Source organism: Marmota flaviventris, chromosome 1 (genome assembly GCF_047511675.1).
Source record: "Marmota flaviventris isolate mMarFla1 chromosome 1, mMarFla1.hap1, whole genome shotgun sequence".
Lineage (NCBI taxonomy): Eukaryota > Metazoa > Chordata > Mammalia > Rodentia > Sciuridae > Marmota > Marmota flaviventris.
Genome location: NC_092498.1, coordinates 189,616,347 through 189,632,650, shown reverse-complemented (window position 1 = coordinate 189,632,650; position 16,304 = coordinate 189,616,347). Strand labels below are relative to the sequence as shown.

At 35.0% G+C, this 16,304-nt stretch overlaps 1 protein-coding gene across 20 annotated transcripts in view; it reads right to left on the bottom strand.

Moving 5' to 3' along the window:
• The window catches only part of Rbms3 (RNA binding motif single stranded interacting protein 3), a 1,055,032-nt gene that overhangs the window by 136,216 nt on the left and 902,512 nt on the right, over window positions 1-16,304 (bottom strand). For all 20 annotated transcript variants that reach the window (XM_071619646.1, XM_071619615.1, XM_071619630.1 and 17 more), the window contains one exon: window positions 3,947-4,053. In XM_071619646.1, coding sequence (XP_071475747.1) covers window positions 3,947-4,053 — 107 coding nt within the window. The remainder of the gene's footprint in view (window positions 1-3,946; window positions 4,054-16,304) is intronic.

Genomic DNA, 16,304 nt, shown 5'->3' with positions numbered 1-16,304 from the left:
CGTAGAAACTGAATATGTCTTCTTTGGGAGCATAAGAGGAATCAGAAAAGAGTTCCTCTTTATGTTCCTGAAATATTTCCAAAGGGTTTGAATCATTCCTAGTTCCAGACTAGTTATCTCTGGGGGCTAGAGGCAGCCAGGGTTGGGGTGGGCAGCAATCAAGGTCAATTCGAGCATCATTTTGCCTAACGTAGGAACTCAAAATATGGGCTCACATATAATAAAACACATGGCTAAAGCCTCAGATCTTCAGTTCCTGAGGGTCATGAGAGTCACAGCAATGACAGAGTGAGAGAACTCTTGCACTTGTCCTGACATTAAAAATATTTCACTACTGCGTTAAAGTGCTGGCTAATCAGAACCTGTTGCAGCAGGATCCTGGGGTATCCCTGCTGTACCAGCCAGCACCCCATTCTCTCTGGACCATGGGAGGCTTTGGAGAAGACACAAGTGACAACTGAGGTTTCCCAAGGTCCCTCGAGGAGATCCATAAAGGTTCCTCTTTTTCAATGACATGTCTAGATGAAGCTAGATTTTTTTTACATGGGCTTAAAATAAAATATCAGATAGCCAGAGGTTGAATGCTGAAGCAGATATGCAAATTTAGTCATCTTTTACAGAGACAGACATTAAATTTGCAAAATATTTAATTATTTCTTTTCTAAAAAATACTTCAACTCTGAAAAATATAGTTGTTTTTCATAAAACATACTATTCTTGTTTTCATCTGATGGGTTTATTGTATTACTTTAAAAAATTAATGAATAAAAATTTTAAGCGTCTAAAGGGATCCAGAGATCAAAGAATTTGAAACTGCTGCTTAAAGAAGCAATGGAATTCACAATTTGAATATGAAACACCAGAGAAGAGGGGCCTAAGAGCCCCAATCTCTTGATCATTCTATCAGGGTTCCACTTATCTTTGAAAGATTAGTTAATTACTTCAAAATATCCCTGTGTTTTTCACTTATGCAAAATCATGGCCACTAGCATATATTTAAATTTCAAAACCTTGGTAATTTAGACCAATTTATGTGTTTAAAGTTTTCAGTGTTATATTTTTCATAAAGAAATGCATTTCACCAGAATATGCTGATAAAACTATCAAAATGCTACCCCCCAAAACCCAGATTTAAATAATAAGTTAAAGTTGTAATTAGCATATCAATTTTCATGTTTATGGTACTTCTAAAATGCTTGCAATCCACTGGTTTTTTATTTTAAGTATTTATCAGAAATCCTTTTCAGATTATGTTTTCTACTATCCTTTCAAGAGAGAGGAAAAAGAAACATTGTCTTCTGTTCTATTACCTCAAATTCTGACTCAGAATAATTAACTGTTTTATCTTATATAAGACAACAATGATGGAGAGGTGTACCATTGTCTTTTAAACCAAGAAAAACAGATGAGTAAAAATAAACACCCAGAAGGATCTTCTTATCAAGTTAAAATGCCCACTGTAGTATGCATTTAAAACAAACAAACAAACAAACAAAACAACAACAACAACAAATCACCCCTTAGAAATGAACTTGAGGCAAGTTCCAGTGAAGCTGAGGTTTGAACCCAAAGCTTTATGCATGCTAATCAAGCACTCCTCCAACAGGACTATATCCCCAGCCTCTAGAGGTGGGCTTTTATTGTAATCAGTGTGGCCACAAAGCTTAAGCAGACAGTGTAAATAGTGCCCCCAGGTGACTGAAAGGAGCAAAAACAGACCTTCTTGTAAATTACTCCCTGCCCCCACAACAAGAGGAGACTGCATTTCAGAAGTGTTGAAGTATGGACAAGCAACAACAACAACTAGAATCCCCATGAAATATGTAGTTAGAATTTACAGGAACATAAAAATTAATTACATAGTGCTTGTGGGATTATTTGTATTATGTTATATTTTGTTAATATTCTTTAGATTGCTCTAATAAGTGTAATGCAAAAAAAGAGTAGAAATGAAAATTATAGAATGAAGTGGAAAGTGATCCAGCATCCTTAGTGTGCTTACTTCTAGATTCACAATCTAGGTGTATGAATTAACATGCTCATCCCCCAAACAAGGTACTTGATAAACATTTTTAATGCTTGTCATTTATTTTCCTGATCTCTTTACAATATTCTAAAAGTCTGGAGTATAATTTTGCTGACAAATTTACTATGACCCCTTGATTTTCATAATTCAACAGGAAAATATATAGTCCTTAAAAAAAAAGAATCTTGAAAACAAGTATTAGGAATATATTTTTAAGGCCAACATTTAAATTTTAAGGCGCTCTGGGTTATAAACTTGTCCCTACAATGCTTTCACACTGTGGTACATGTGGTTCATCATCCCCAGAGCTAAAACCCCTAGTTCTGTATATAATAGCAGGGTGATAGTTGTAAGTCTACATTTCTGTTTGTTGATTTGGTTTCCAAGAAACAGGGATCCCAGTCAAGTGTTGTTCTGCAATCACTATCGACAGGATGAAGGTAATAGTACAGGTACTTGAGGAGGCAGGAACTGAAGTTTCAGTCATTAGAGCTAAGGTACTTCATTAAGTCTTGACTTTGGGGTTATAATCTATGATCCAAAATACCTTTAATTGGATATTTTATCCAACCACATTTTAAAGGTCAAGTGAGTCATTCTGACTATGGATGTTTGGTCTGGGAAGGATGCAGTAAGTGCTGTCACAAGTATCTGCTCTCCTTCTGGGAAGAAGGTTACCTGTAAAACACTCAACCCCATGACGAGGACACCTGGATCATTCTCCCACCTCCTTTTACAAACACAACATAAACTTCCTTTCTGAAATCGACAATAAGAAAACTTTTTCCTTTTTCTATTAGCTTCTGAGGCTCAGTGCCAATTCTGTATTTCATGCCTTATTGCAAAGAGTGGTAGGTTCTGCAGGTCCTTGAACATAACTATACACTTTTAGAAGGGTTTTGAGAACTTCATGGAAACAGATAGCAAGCCGAGAACCTGAAAATCGGCTAAAAGGCTTGCTAAGAAAAATCCCAGTTTCCTTTCTTTTTTACAACTACTCTCTGTGTTGAAAGTATAAAATGCCACGTCAAATGCACTGACTCTTCAGTGATGAGTGGATGAAGTAGGTGTTTTGAATTAGAAGTACAAAATAAATCTCTCCTGTTGAAGCTATGGCCTTGGCCAAAATGGCATTTATTCAAGTCATTTAAACAACTCCATTCCATCTCACATGAAAACAAAAACAAAAACAAAACAAAACAAAACCCTCATGTAAGCCTAGACACCTTTTCCTTGTCTTCTTTCAGAAATAAAGTAACCAAAAGGAATCTATCCCCATGTGACACTGGATCCAGAGAGCTTGCCTTTCTGCTGATTTCTATCAAGAGGGTCAATGCATGGTTAACTGGAAAGAGCTTTCTCTTCCTCTCACTTGTGAAGAACAGAACCATGAGTGCATCAAATTTACTTCCTCCTTCTTGACCAACAGAAATGCCATATTTTAAATTGACACATACATAAATAGAGCAGCAGCAGTGAGTTTACGAACACATGTACCTGTGCAAGTAGACTATCAATGGCAGGACAAATTAAATCCTAATTTTTTTGCTTGCCTTTCTCAATATACATTCAACTCTCAATATGGATTTCAGTGAAACTATTTTCTTAAATAATCATACCATTCTTTTATAACTATTTTATAATCACTAACCTATTCTTAAGTCTTCCAATGAGCTCTTTTCAGGTTCAAGTATGGTTAAAGACAGAACAGTTAATGTGGTACAGAACCAAAGCTGGTTTTTAAGTCCTATGTTCTTCCTCACATAATTTTATACTGGATATGTGAAATGTAGGCCTGTTTCTTTGCCCCTTTGAAGGCATTTGGTTTTCCATGGGACCAAATTTCATCATGGCCCCAGATGTCTTCTGAGAGATATTTGTTGCCAAATTTCTGAGCAAAGGTTTTCAGTCAGGACTCACCTCTCCTTCTCTGGGCCAAGGCCTCCCATTCTGGGTATATTTGCTTTGATTCTGTCTCTTCTTTTGTCCTCCATCTGCGAACTTGCACAGTAAAGGCTCACTGGGGGCTGAGAAGATAAGAAATAAATTCCATGTTAGCAAATCCCCCTTAAAAATAAGTGATTATTTGAGTCACAGTAGTGCTTTGTAATGAAGATCTTTTGAAGTAACATCTTGGTTCTGAAAAAATATTTAGCCTCAATATCTTTTAGTCTCAATTTTGTTGGCTGCTGTTCTAAGTGGGCTTCAAAAATGTACTGGCAGACCATAAAAGGATATCATAGATATTGTTGAAAAAACAGTCTGTTGAAGTACAATGTGAGCTCGCTTTAAAAGAGGCAAGCAACAACTTTTACAGTTAAGTTAGAAACATCCAGAATCTGTATTTGTGTGTGGATGAATATTTCTCCCTCAAGGCAACTGTATTTTCACTATAGAAACTGCTGGGTTCAATTTTCAAAATAGATGCTTGGGAGCTGCTTTCTAAAAAAGGGAAAGATTTTTCTAATTGCAATCAAATTAGCTGTGTTTTCTCATCAATCTTTTGCAATTCCAAAAAGGTTAAAAGTTAATCCTCCACCCCACTCTTTTCACTGCAGTTTCCCAGTAAAATCTCGACAGAATCCCAGGGAGAACAATTATTAGAATATTAAGTGGACACATATGATAAAACATAGTCAAAGTACATGACTATAACTCATGACTCATAGATTCGTTAGAAGGTCCTGTCGGACTTCAGTAAACTGATTTCCTAAGAGGAAATGATCAAAACTAAAGTATGTCGGAACTTCTCTTACAATAATGACAGTGAGAAAGGATGAATGATGAATCTTTTTTTTCTTTTCAAGTTTTTTATTTGTTCTAATTAGTTATAAATGACAGTAGAATACATTTTGACACATCATACATAAATGGAATATATCTTCTCATTCATCTGGTTGTACCTGTGTAGAATCACATAGGTCATGTGATCATATGCACATACAGTAATAATGTCCAATTCATTCTACTATCATTCTTACCCCCATGCCCCCTCTCCCTTCATTCTCCTGTGCCTAGTCCAAAACACCTCAATTCTCTTTCCTCTTTAGTGTGAATTTGCATCCGCATATCAGAGAAAACATAGGATGAATCTTAAACATCCAATAGGGCAAATTATTCTTTGAGATTGGCGTCTCCCTCCATATCACTATTAGACTGTAAAAGAAAGCTATATTGGCTTAGTGACTTCGTCAACACATTAAGATACCTGGGCAGGTTAATTTGTTCGTTTATTGGCTTGAATAAGCCCAATATTATTTTGTAAGTTTACAGTTTGAAAACCAAAATGAATCACTCCTTTCTTTACTAACTGAGAAAAAATTTTAGCTGAAAATTAACTGCAATTAATGCTCTAAACAAGTCAGAGTTATTAAAGCTCTGACTTCCATGATTTTGTGAAACTATAGATATCACACAAGATAAAGAGGACATCATAGAATGTCTGTGGAAAGCTACTGTCTTTACATTAGAATTGATGTAAATTCTCACTCCAAATGAATTAGCTAAATCCAATCACTGGATCTCAGTATTTCATGAGCAAGAATAGTTCTAGTGAGATTTCAAAATTATATATACTATTCAAAATCATTCCTTTCTGTAGAATCTTCTATCCCAGAACTTCAGAATACATCTGTCCATTCAATGGGAAGTCGTGCTAATGTATAAATTCATCATTGATAAAATTACAAATTTCTCAAAAAATGTGAACCTATAAGTACCTTTCATTTCCTGCCCTAAAGAACTGGGTCCAGTTCTTCTGAGGAGGGTTATCATGTCCTGTGCCTCTATAAGCTAAGAAATATCTATCAACTAAATTTACAAATGCACACAAAATCATAGAAACACTGATTTTTGTTTTGTTTTTAACAGCTACATTGATTCAACAGACACAAAACCAACTACACATTTCCATTGTATAGAATTTGTAAATTTTAATATGTTCACATATCTGTATACCCTTCATCACTGTCAAACATATTCATCACTCCCCAAAGTTAGAAATTTCTATTCACATGTAATCTTATCCAAAGAAAAAAATTTCTTTTAGTGTTTGGTGCTCATAAAAAAACCCTTCCATTTTACATAGATGATCGCACTTAATCCTCATACTAACCTTAAGAAGTAGTTGAAATTTTCCCCTATTTTGCAAGTGAGGGAATTGAAATTCAGAATGGTTAAGTGGCTTTCCCCAGGTCATAGAATTGGTATTCAAAGCCAGGTAGCAGTTAAACCACTAAGTGCAATTATTGCCCTAGTCCTCAACAGAAGTCGTGCTTCATTTCCCAAGTATCATCCTCAAGGAAGAAAAGGTCTTGGCACTCCTCTGTGCACTGTGTTCCAATAAATGGAATTGGCCACACGTAGAACTTTCATTTCTGTCCAGATCTGTTTCCATGTTCCCCAGCTCATGTCTAAAGAGTCATGAGGAACCAAATGCATCATGGGAAAGAATCTGACTGTCTCCTCGGGAGTTAAGTCTTAGGTGAATGTGACAGTGCCTCTTCCTTCCTTCCTTAGCCCTCATCCCATTTTTTTCTTTAATATAATAAGACTCCTGTTATTAGGAAATTATATTTGAACTTTAAGAGGGACCAACTTTCTTATTTTGTTTCTAAATCTTCCCTGATAATTTCCAGAAATGTATTATGTCCTTTGGCAGCAACAATACGTTGACTAGTGGCCACAGAAAGTCTGAGGTTCCTTTTCCAACTTGTAAATGGTAATCCTTTCTTAAATTATTTAAATTATACCTTTTATACTTCTTTGGATAATGGCTTTCATGAGTCAGACTTTCTACTCTCTGAAGAAGGATTACCTTTATTGCATCCTTAATACTGATTTATTTGAGGTGAATGGGAAAAAAAAAACTCTCTAGTTCTACAAGTATAGAATATAAAACTGAATTCTTTTTAAATAGTGCATGTTTCTATAGGCTTTACTTTGGGTAAAGGTTAATTTGGGTGCATTTAATTGTTAGTGGTACCAGTTTTTTTTTCAAGGCCTGATGTCTGTCTCCTCAACTTAAAATCTGTAAGAAACCGGACATGTTATTTAAAAAAAAAGATATTTCTGTGATTCGTTTTTATCATGTATAGGATGGAGATAATAATGTTAAATGCCTCATAGAGCTGCTGTGAAAATTGCATAAATTAATGCATATAAAGGGCTCAAGAGTCTATGGAACATCTGTAAATAAAAATCCCGCATTTGCTGCAACAATCATTATTGCTCAGCATCCCTGTTAGCAGTTCCCAGTTAAAGGCTGCGAGACCTGATCACTTGTCATTGTCAGAGTTCAGAGTGTTTAATCAACTCAACTTTATTTTCATCAGACTTGTTTCATTTTAATTCCACGGAGGCTCATCAACACAATGTGTGACTATACTCCAAGCACAAGAAAAAGATGTGTTCCTAGAGAGGATCTGTGTTTGCAGAATTGCTCATGTTGACTATAGCTTGTCATTAGACCATCTGGGCACTTCAGCACTGGTGACTCTCCTGGGGTGACTCTCCTGGGTCTTCACCAGAACTAAGACCCTATTATCTCCTGAAGCTGGCCACATTACTGTTCTGTTTTAACCTAAAACTGTGTATAACATATGCTCCTTGTTTCTTCCCCCTCTTTTTTATTTTTTGCTTTTGTTTCTCATTACTATTGCCATTACCATTATTTTGTTACTTAGTTGCAAGAGTTCTATCAGGAGTTCTAATCCACCAAAGTTCTAATTTTTTATTATGGAAATTAAAAGTCTCTTATATAGCAAGTGTTTTCCTCATTGCACTAATTTAAATATATGTCTTAAATATCTTTACATACATTGTACATTTATTTAGACAAGGGGATTGATCTAGAAATATGTATTTATATATGTACATATGTATACCCAAACACCTGTACTTACATCAGAACATGTGCATATTTAAAAGCCTTTTTTGTGGAAACTCGGTAGCTATAGAATTAACTGGCAACATTTGCAGTAAAAGGACTTGAATGAAGTATTCACCCCAGGAACTCACCTGCCCACTGGTATAATAAAAAATTTTGCAGAAGTATCACTGAAACAAATATTGTCAAAAACCATATTCTAGCTTTCCAAGGGTCAAATATATGTAGAATATGAGATTCTCAATTTTTAATGTTACCTTGAAGCTTTATAATTAAAAAAAAAACACTTTGGAAGAACTATTTTAGCATTAAGCAAAATTTAAAAAGCCATATAGTAAGAATTTATTAGCTTTCAACTGAGATGTCTTTGAGGATTGTCTTTGTGAATTTCACAATTTCTCAAAGGTCTCTTGCTTTCAGCCACCCTGATATTCAAGGGTCTTCAAAAGCTGTTGGGCGAAGAGAGTGAAAATGACCTATTTGTACTTGTTTATATTGCCATGTTCAAAGATCAGATGCAACTCTATTAATCCAAAAATGATTATGATGGGAAAATATACCAGGCAATGTCTTTTAAAAAATATATTTTAAGTTGTACATGGACACAACTTTATTTGTTTATTTTAATGTAGTGCTGGAGGATTGAACCCGGTGCCTCACATGTGCTAGGCCAGGAATCTACGCCTGAGCCACAACCCTAGAACGATGTTTTTTACTACATGAAAAAAAATTAAAAATAAATCTCCCAAAATGAATTTCCAAATACTTCATTTTAAAAGGATGGATAAGTATTATAATATTACCCTTGAATTCTAGGAGCCTAATTCTAAATTACTTTCCCAATGGGGCATATTTCATCGAAAGTGGCAGGGAAAACATTAGCAAATTGAGTGAATTAAGAGTTATGTTAAGATTTATGCAATTTTCTAGTTCTCGTGTGATTTCCAAATACCTGCAAGATAAAATTCCCTTGATTAGAAGAGAGAATTGTGTCCTCTTAATCTTACCTTTACCCACAACCTCCCACCCCTTGAAGGATTTCTAGTACCACCTCTAAATGTCCTCCCTCTTTCCTGGAATTTTCTTTCCAACTTCCCCACATCTACACTCTCCACTTGGTAAACTACAAGGAAGCCTTCTTGACTCTATCCCAGCTCGCCTCAGAGTGAATTTATCCTGGTAGAATTTCACAGGTAAAATGTTATTTCTGCTTGTGTTAAATTAACCCATTGATGGTAGCAATTTATTGTGAGACTTCAGTGTAGAAAGTGCTCACAGTAGGAGGCTGGATAAAGTAGATGTATGGGCACCTGAATGTATGTGTGTGAAGTATATATGCATGTGTGTTCATGCTGTTAAAAGTATTTTGCCCTTAGCTACAGATAATACATAAATAGGATGCTATTCTCAGTAAGACATAAGGGCCACCAGCAGTAGTATTACCACCTGGGAGTGCTTTAGAAGCGAAGAATCTGAGTCCTTTCCACTCTCCACCTCAGAAAAAAATCAATCAACATCTGCATTTAAACCCTATCCCAAGGTGATTTGTGAGAACTAGCTTGATTATGACTCGCTCCTTAACTGAGAGAAGAAGATGTCTTAGAAGTTAAACATGAACTCCTCTGAATAATGAGAAGATTTCAGTAGCACAGAAATATTGTATTGCCTACAATTTTCTTATTGCAGGATTACGGTGCCAATTAATTTTCTGGAGTCTCCTTTAACAGTAGTTAAAATAGAGACTAAATGACGAAGAGCCCTTTGTGGATGTGAGATGCTGTTATAAGCCACAGATTGCAATGTGCTAGGAGACATTATGGTCTATCATGCAAATGGGGAGTATTTAAAATATAATTATAACAATGCATGGCAATAAAGTTTCATGGTAATTATGAAGAAGTAATTACTGTTTGCTTGCTTTGTGGAATATTTCTCATCTTCCAAACTTTAAATTAAATGTGAAACACGCAATATACAAACAGAAATGATGATCTAGTGGTTTATAAGACTTGCTGTTTTAAGCAAAATAAAATAAAAAACAATAAAGAATTTGCTTAGCAAACTTTTGGTAAAAGACATTTTCTCTTGAAAATGTAAAATACCTTCAATTTAACATGTAAATATTGGAGGCTTCTAATAGTTCTGCATATTTTGTTAGAGTGTTCACTTCATGCTCATTTTTGCCCTTTACATGATATATGACAGACTTCTTAAATGTGCTTGTGTGTGTGTGTATATTTCTAGATGCAAAACTAGCAAGTTGCTCCAAATTTAAACCACAATTTACATGGCAAAAATTGTTTGAATGTTACCACACAGAATTATTATGTTTGAGAGATGTAAAATCTTTTGCATATAGCAAAGGAGGCTATTTGGTTACATTTCCTTTTGAGACACAGTATCCTGTTTAACATGAAATTGTTTTATATACTCTAATAAGGGAGTTGTAGCAATTTGGGAGCTCCTGGTGTGATAAAATGTTGTTTTAGAAAGCACTTAGTTCCTGTCTGTTACAGGATTCCCAAATTTATCTAATTTAAACTCTTTATTTTTTCAGTAAGGAAAACAAAAGTTTAATGAACTGTCAGGTAATTTGTGGTAGTTGTTGGCATATTTATACCTAGAACTAGGTTCTCGTGACTTCTAAACCCACACTTTCCAACATCTTACTTTCCATGTTCTTATCATCAGAGGTAAGAAGAAATGAATTTCAAGCAGTTCTTGTGATTTATTACATAATTTGGGAATTGGACAAAAAAGATCAAATATTCACTAAAATATTATCACAGTAGTTGTATGGCCACAGGTTCAAAAAGAACTGTAAAGTAAGCAACCAACGAGATATCTTCAAAGGAATCATACTGCTCTTCTAATAACAGTTTGCATTAACAGAATAAGCAAATCACATGGGTTATATTTATAAGTGTCAGACACATGCTTACCCCTATCATTTAGGCTAAACTTGGCAGAGGAATATAAACCCCAAAGTGGAAATAAATAAAAAAGTTAATAGCACCCTCCAAAGAAAGTATAATTCGCATACATGTTCCTAATTTTACTCCTCAGTAATGGATTACTCCTTATATTTAGTCTCACAGACAGTCTGTACGTGGGAAGTTAGCCTTCCAGGAAAGAGAATGTCCCATGGTGACGATAGAAGCTGAGAAGAGCTGCCTAGAAACAAGACAGAGCTAATCACTTTCTGATACATCATATTATGGCCTGAATAATGAGCTCCAGATCACCTCTCTGTCTTAAGGATTAAAGCACCATCTATTTTTTTTTTTTTTTTAATTTGCAACCATTCTCTGATAATTGTTTCCTGGTATGACAAGATGGTTTTAAGAGGAAAAACCACAGCCTGTCAGGGGAATTACATAATATTATTGTCTCAAACAGAGAAAGCTGATGTTTCAAGTTGATGAGGCACAAAGAATTTGCTGACAGCTACATTTGGTCCATTATACGGTAAAGATAAGTGAAGCACTGGTGCTGAAGAGGATAATGTAAAGCGGCAGCACTTCTGAGAAGCAGCAAATAATTTACCTAACTACACATTAGAAACCCTGTTACTGGAAGGTGAAACATCATGGAACGGTGTCTAAGACAAAGAGTCTTTAAAAACAGCAGAATATTATTTATTAAACAAAATAGACCATCTTTTGATGCTGCCTCCTCCTGTCCTCCTCCTCGTTCCCACCTGTCCCTTGTAGAGCATTCTGCACACTCCCCCTGAAGGTCATGTTTATAGACTGCCATGTACTGTATGCAAGATGGTATTCTTACTAGAGTTATAAAGAGGAAAAATAGTTATCCTACAATGCATATGTTCCATTGATATTAAATATAAATATAGAAGAATATGTATAAAGTTAGTAAATTCCAATTATTGAAATCCATAAAAATTAAAAAAAATATCCTTTACAACTTCTTTTTTTATAATTCCTTCTAGGAAATGCATAAATATATATCTACGAATCCATTGATCTAGTCCTTTTTTAAATTGTAAAGACAGCAGTATTACTGTTTGCCAGTTTTTTTCTTTTTTTATTTGTTCTTTTCAGATATATATGACAGTAGAGTATATTTTGACGTATTTTACATGTGTGAAGTGTAAGTTCTAATTAGGATCCCATTCTTGTGGTTGCACGTGATGTGGCATTACACTGGTTGTGTATTCATATACGAACATAGGAAAGTTGTATTCAGTTCATTCTTTTTTGAAAAATTTATTTATTCTAATTTGTTATATAAGACATCAGACTGAATTTCAATTCATAGTACACATATAGAGCACAATTTTTCATGTCTGGTTTTACACAAAATAGGGTCACACCATTCGTGTTTTCATACATAGGGTAATGATGTCCATCTCATTCCACCATCTTTCCTACACCCCTGCCCCCACTCTTCCCCTTTGTTCCCTTTGCTGTATCTAAAGTTTCCTCCCAGGCTCTCCCTCACTCCGTCCACTACACTAGAATGAGAATGGGATTTGATTGATTTGAGCCCTATTTCCTTCCACCTAGCATCTACTATAGTGGCCTAACAATGGGGCTGAGGGTGATATGCATTGCATTACCTGTTGATCAAGTTGTTAAATAAATGCAGTTATGTAGGCAAAATAACTCCTTAAGCTCACTTTTATAATGGAATTTAAAGGAATTGAAGAGTGGGATATAACTGTTTTCTCTTAAAGGAGCAGAGAATTACCAAAGTTCTATGTTTAAAAATAACTATCCAATCTATTTAAAATAAAAAAAAAATAAGTCAAAATTCCCAGCTCTTACCCAAAGGACTTAAAAACATTATACTACAGGGACACAGCCACATCATTGTTCATAGAAGCACAATTCACAATAGCTTAACTGTGGAACCAAACTAGAAGGCCTTCAGTAGATGAATGGATAAAGAAAATGTGGTATATATACACAATGGAATACTACTCAGCATTAAAAGAGAATAAAACCATGGCATTTGCAGGTAAATGGATGGAGCTGGAGAATATAATGCTAAGTGAAATTAGCCAATCCGCCAAAATCAAATGCCAAATGATTTCTCTGATTTAAGGATGCTGATTCATAATATGCTGCAAGGGGGGTGGGGATTAAATGAACTCTAGACAGGGCAAAGGGGAAAAGGGGAAGGAGGGAAAGGGAGGGGACATAGAGGTAGGAAAGATGGTGGAAAGAGATGGTCATCATTACTCTAAGTACATGTATAAAGACATGAAGAATGTGACTCTACTTTGTGTACAACCAGAGATATAAAAAATTGTGCTCTATACGTGTAATATGAATTGTAATGCTTTCTGTTGCCATATGTAACAAATTAAAATTTTAAAAAATTCCCAATTCTGATCCCAGGTGTGACTCTAACTTTATGTAGAACCCATGTTAATTGCCTTAGGAAAATACAAATAGAGAAAAATAGGAAAGAATCTTGAAATGTGAAGCCTGCTTCTTTGTAGTATCCACTTACAGTCCCCTACCAAGGAAGTGAACACATATACACCTCCACAATGAGTCCACACTCAGATCCAGAGCACCTCTCAGTTTCCCTCATGCTTTCCTAAGTATATATTTCTGGTACTAGTGGATGAAAGTACTTCTACAATATAGTAACCTGAGTTAGTAAAAATACAGCTCAGGTTTCAAAGTGGAGGCTGTACACTTGACACTGGGAGCATCAGTTAGCAAGGCCAGAGGTAGCAGGAAGGCTGAGAACCTCTCCTTCCCCAGGTGAAGAAGTTATGGGACAATAACTTGGGACATTCATGTTTTCTAATTCAAGAGTCCCAACTGAAATTGTGCTGACATAATGTGTTATCTGAACCACTTAATAATCAAAGGAATGTAAATTTGACCTAGAGCTAAAAAACTGGCATTTATGCTAGAAACTATTCATGCCATAAACATCAATAGATAAATCAATCTAAGGAATTATTTTAAAAATAAATAAATAACTCCATGGCCCTGCATAGGGAGGTTTTTAGTGTAAAACAATACATACAAATGTCTCTAAAATTCAATATTCTTTGTTCTTGTTATAGCAACAAAGGGGACAAAATAGCTTTGGGATAGACTACCTCAGGGAAAGATTGAGTAAATGCCCAGAATTTATTTTTCTTATGTACTAATTTTGTCACTAGGAGTGACCCTTAAAGACACTCTACATGGATTCAAATTGTCTATAGATTTTGCAAATATGCAAATTTTATGTTAATACCCCACAAGTTGAACTCTAGGGTAAAGTTCCAACTTCTTATCACAAAAGGCCTTCCAATATCATGACTTTATAAAACTATGAGCAAGTGGTTGAGACCCCCTCACATCTTCTCAATTTGCTTACTCTTCTCCTGTCTGAAATGGCTTTCCTCTTTTCAAACTTAATCACTTTCACAGAATCATTTCTGATCTCTTTTCTCAAATGCAAATGCCCACAGAGAGAATTTGTCATTAGTTAATTTTTAGTATATTTCCTCCATTTATTCATTCACCCTTGCCTGAAATTCATTCAAAATTCATTTGAAACATGCCATTATATATCAGGTCTTGTGCTATCCATGAAAAACTGAGCAACAAATAAAATAGACACAGTCCTAGTCCTTAAAAATATTCTTTCTGATAGAAAAGCAGATATTAAATAATAAAAAGGCCCACAAGTCAATTCCAATTTCATCCTTTATGCATCTATCATCTACACTTGTAATTCAACATCTGGAAAATACCTCAACTCTCTCATTTGTTTATATGTCTTTCTTGCTAATTCGAAAGCCTCTCAAGGGTAGGATTTCTATATTATTCATCTTTGTATTCCACAAGTATAAAGTAGTTCCTGAAACACAGTACTTATAGTGTTCTGTACACACACACACACACACCACAAAATTTTAGCATGTTCATCTATTAATTTTCAGGGCAGAAGATACCCTGAAAATTGTCCCATAGCCTGATGACAGCAGAGCACCCACTCAGCTGAATAAATCAAGACTGCACTTAATTCAGTAGACAGTGGCCATAAATTTCAGGTTTTTAAAATGCCACTGCATAAAAAGAGCCTCTAAATTTCTTAATAATGCATTTCATGTTTATTAAGTCAAAAACACTTTCTTAGAAAATAGGCATAGGAAAACTTTTTTATGTTTTTAAGAACATTGTAAATTTGGCTTGTCATTGTTGAAAGAATTCTGAGCAATTATAGCTTAGCTATATATTCCTTTTGCTTAAAATAATCATCAGTGAAGAAACAATTTTTAAATTGAATATAGCATGTGATTCTTGGGCATATGACAGTTAGGAGACAGTAGAAGCAGTCAGTCAGTCATCCAGAAATTTATAAAGCTTTCTTCAGAGGAAAAAGCCATTTTTGATGTAAGTGCAGTATGATATATAAATCTAATCTTTTTTGATGATAATGGATGTTTTATATCTCAATTTTATATTTATTCATTTAAAAATTTAGACCAGCTTCATAAAATCTCTGGAACTTATTTATAAATGGAGACGGCCCCATAACTCACAGAATTTTAAGGCTTTACATTGAGCATTTAACTTCAAACTCAGTACATAATAGCATGCAGCAAATATGTGTGTTGAATGAATGAAAGATTGGCATTAATTTAGACCATTATGTAAGATAGGCAGATGAATAAATTTGATGAACCATGGAAGCATAAGAACCAAATGCTTAGTATTATTAATATTGTTGGAGTACATATAGAAAGTGTCATTTTTAGAGTCATTTTCCTGTTGCTATGCCTCTCATTTTATTCCCACCATCGGAATAGTGCAGTCAATTGCAAAGAGACCTGAAACTCAGCAGGCATCACAGAGATGTATCCTGAAGTGATGGGAGTTCAAAGGTTCTATTTTAGACTATAAAACTTAAAGAGGTAAGGAGAGCTTTCTTCTTACGTGGATTATGATCTGTTTTACCAGGGCTGACTGTGAGAAAGAACCTAAACAGGCCACATTATGGTAAAATGCTCTGCTTTTTTCACTCTTGCAGACATAGCCCATGAGAGACCCTGTCAAAATTTCCAGGCAATATAAAGGGCAAAGGATTATAACTACCATTCTTCACATTTTTTAACTCCTTTTTTTTCTTGTTTGATGCTCTCAAAGAAATTTAGCTAACAATCTCTCTTCCACTGCATAAAATGAGGCCATCATTTCTACCAGAATTGGTGGGCTGCTCCTGCATTACCACAGAGCTTATTACATTGCAATCTTTCTTGGCTGATACTCTGAGGCCTAATGCAATGCCAATCAAAATCCCAACGGCATTTCTTGTAGAAATAGAGAAAGCAATCATGAAATTCATATGTAAAAATAAAAGACCCAGAATAGCAAAAACAATGCTAAGCAGGAAGTGTGAATCAGGCGGTAT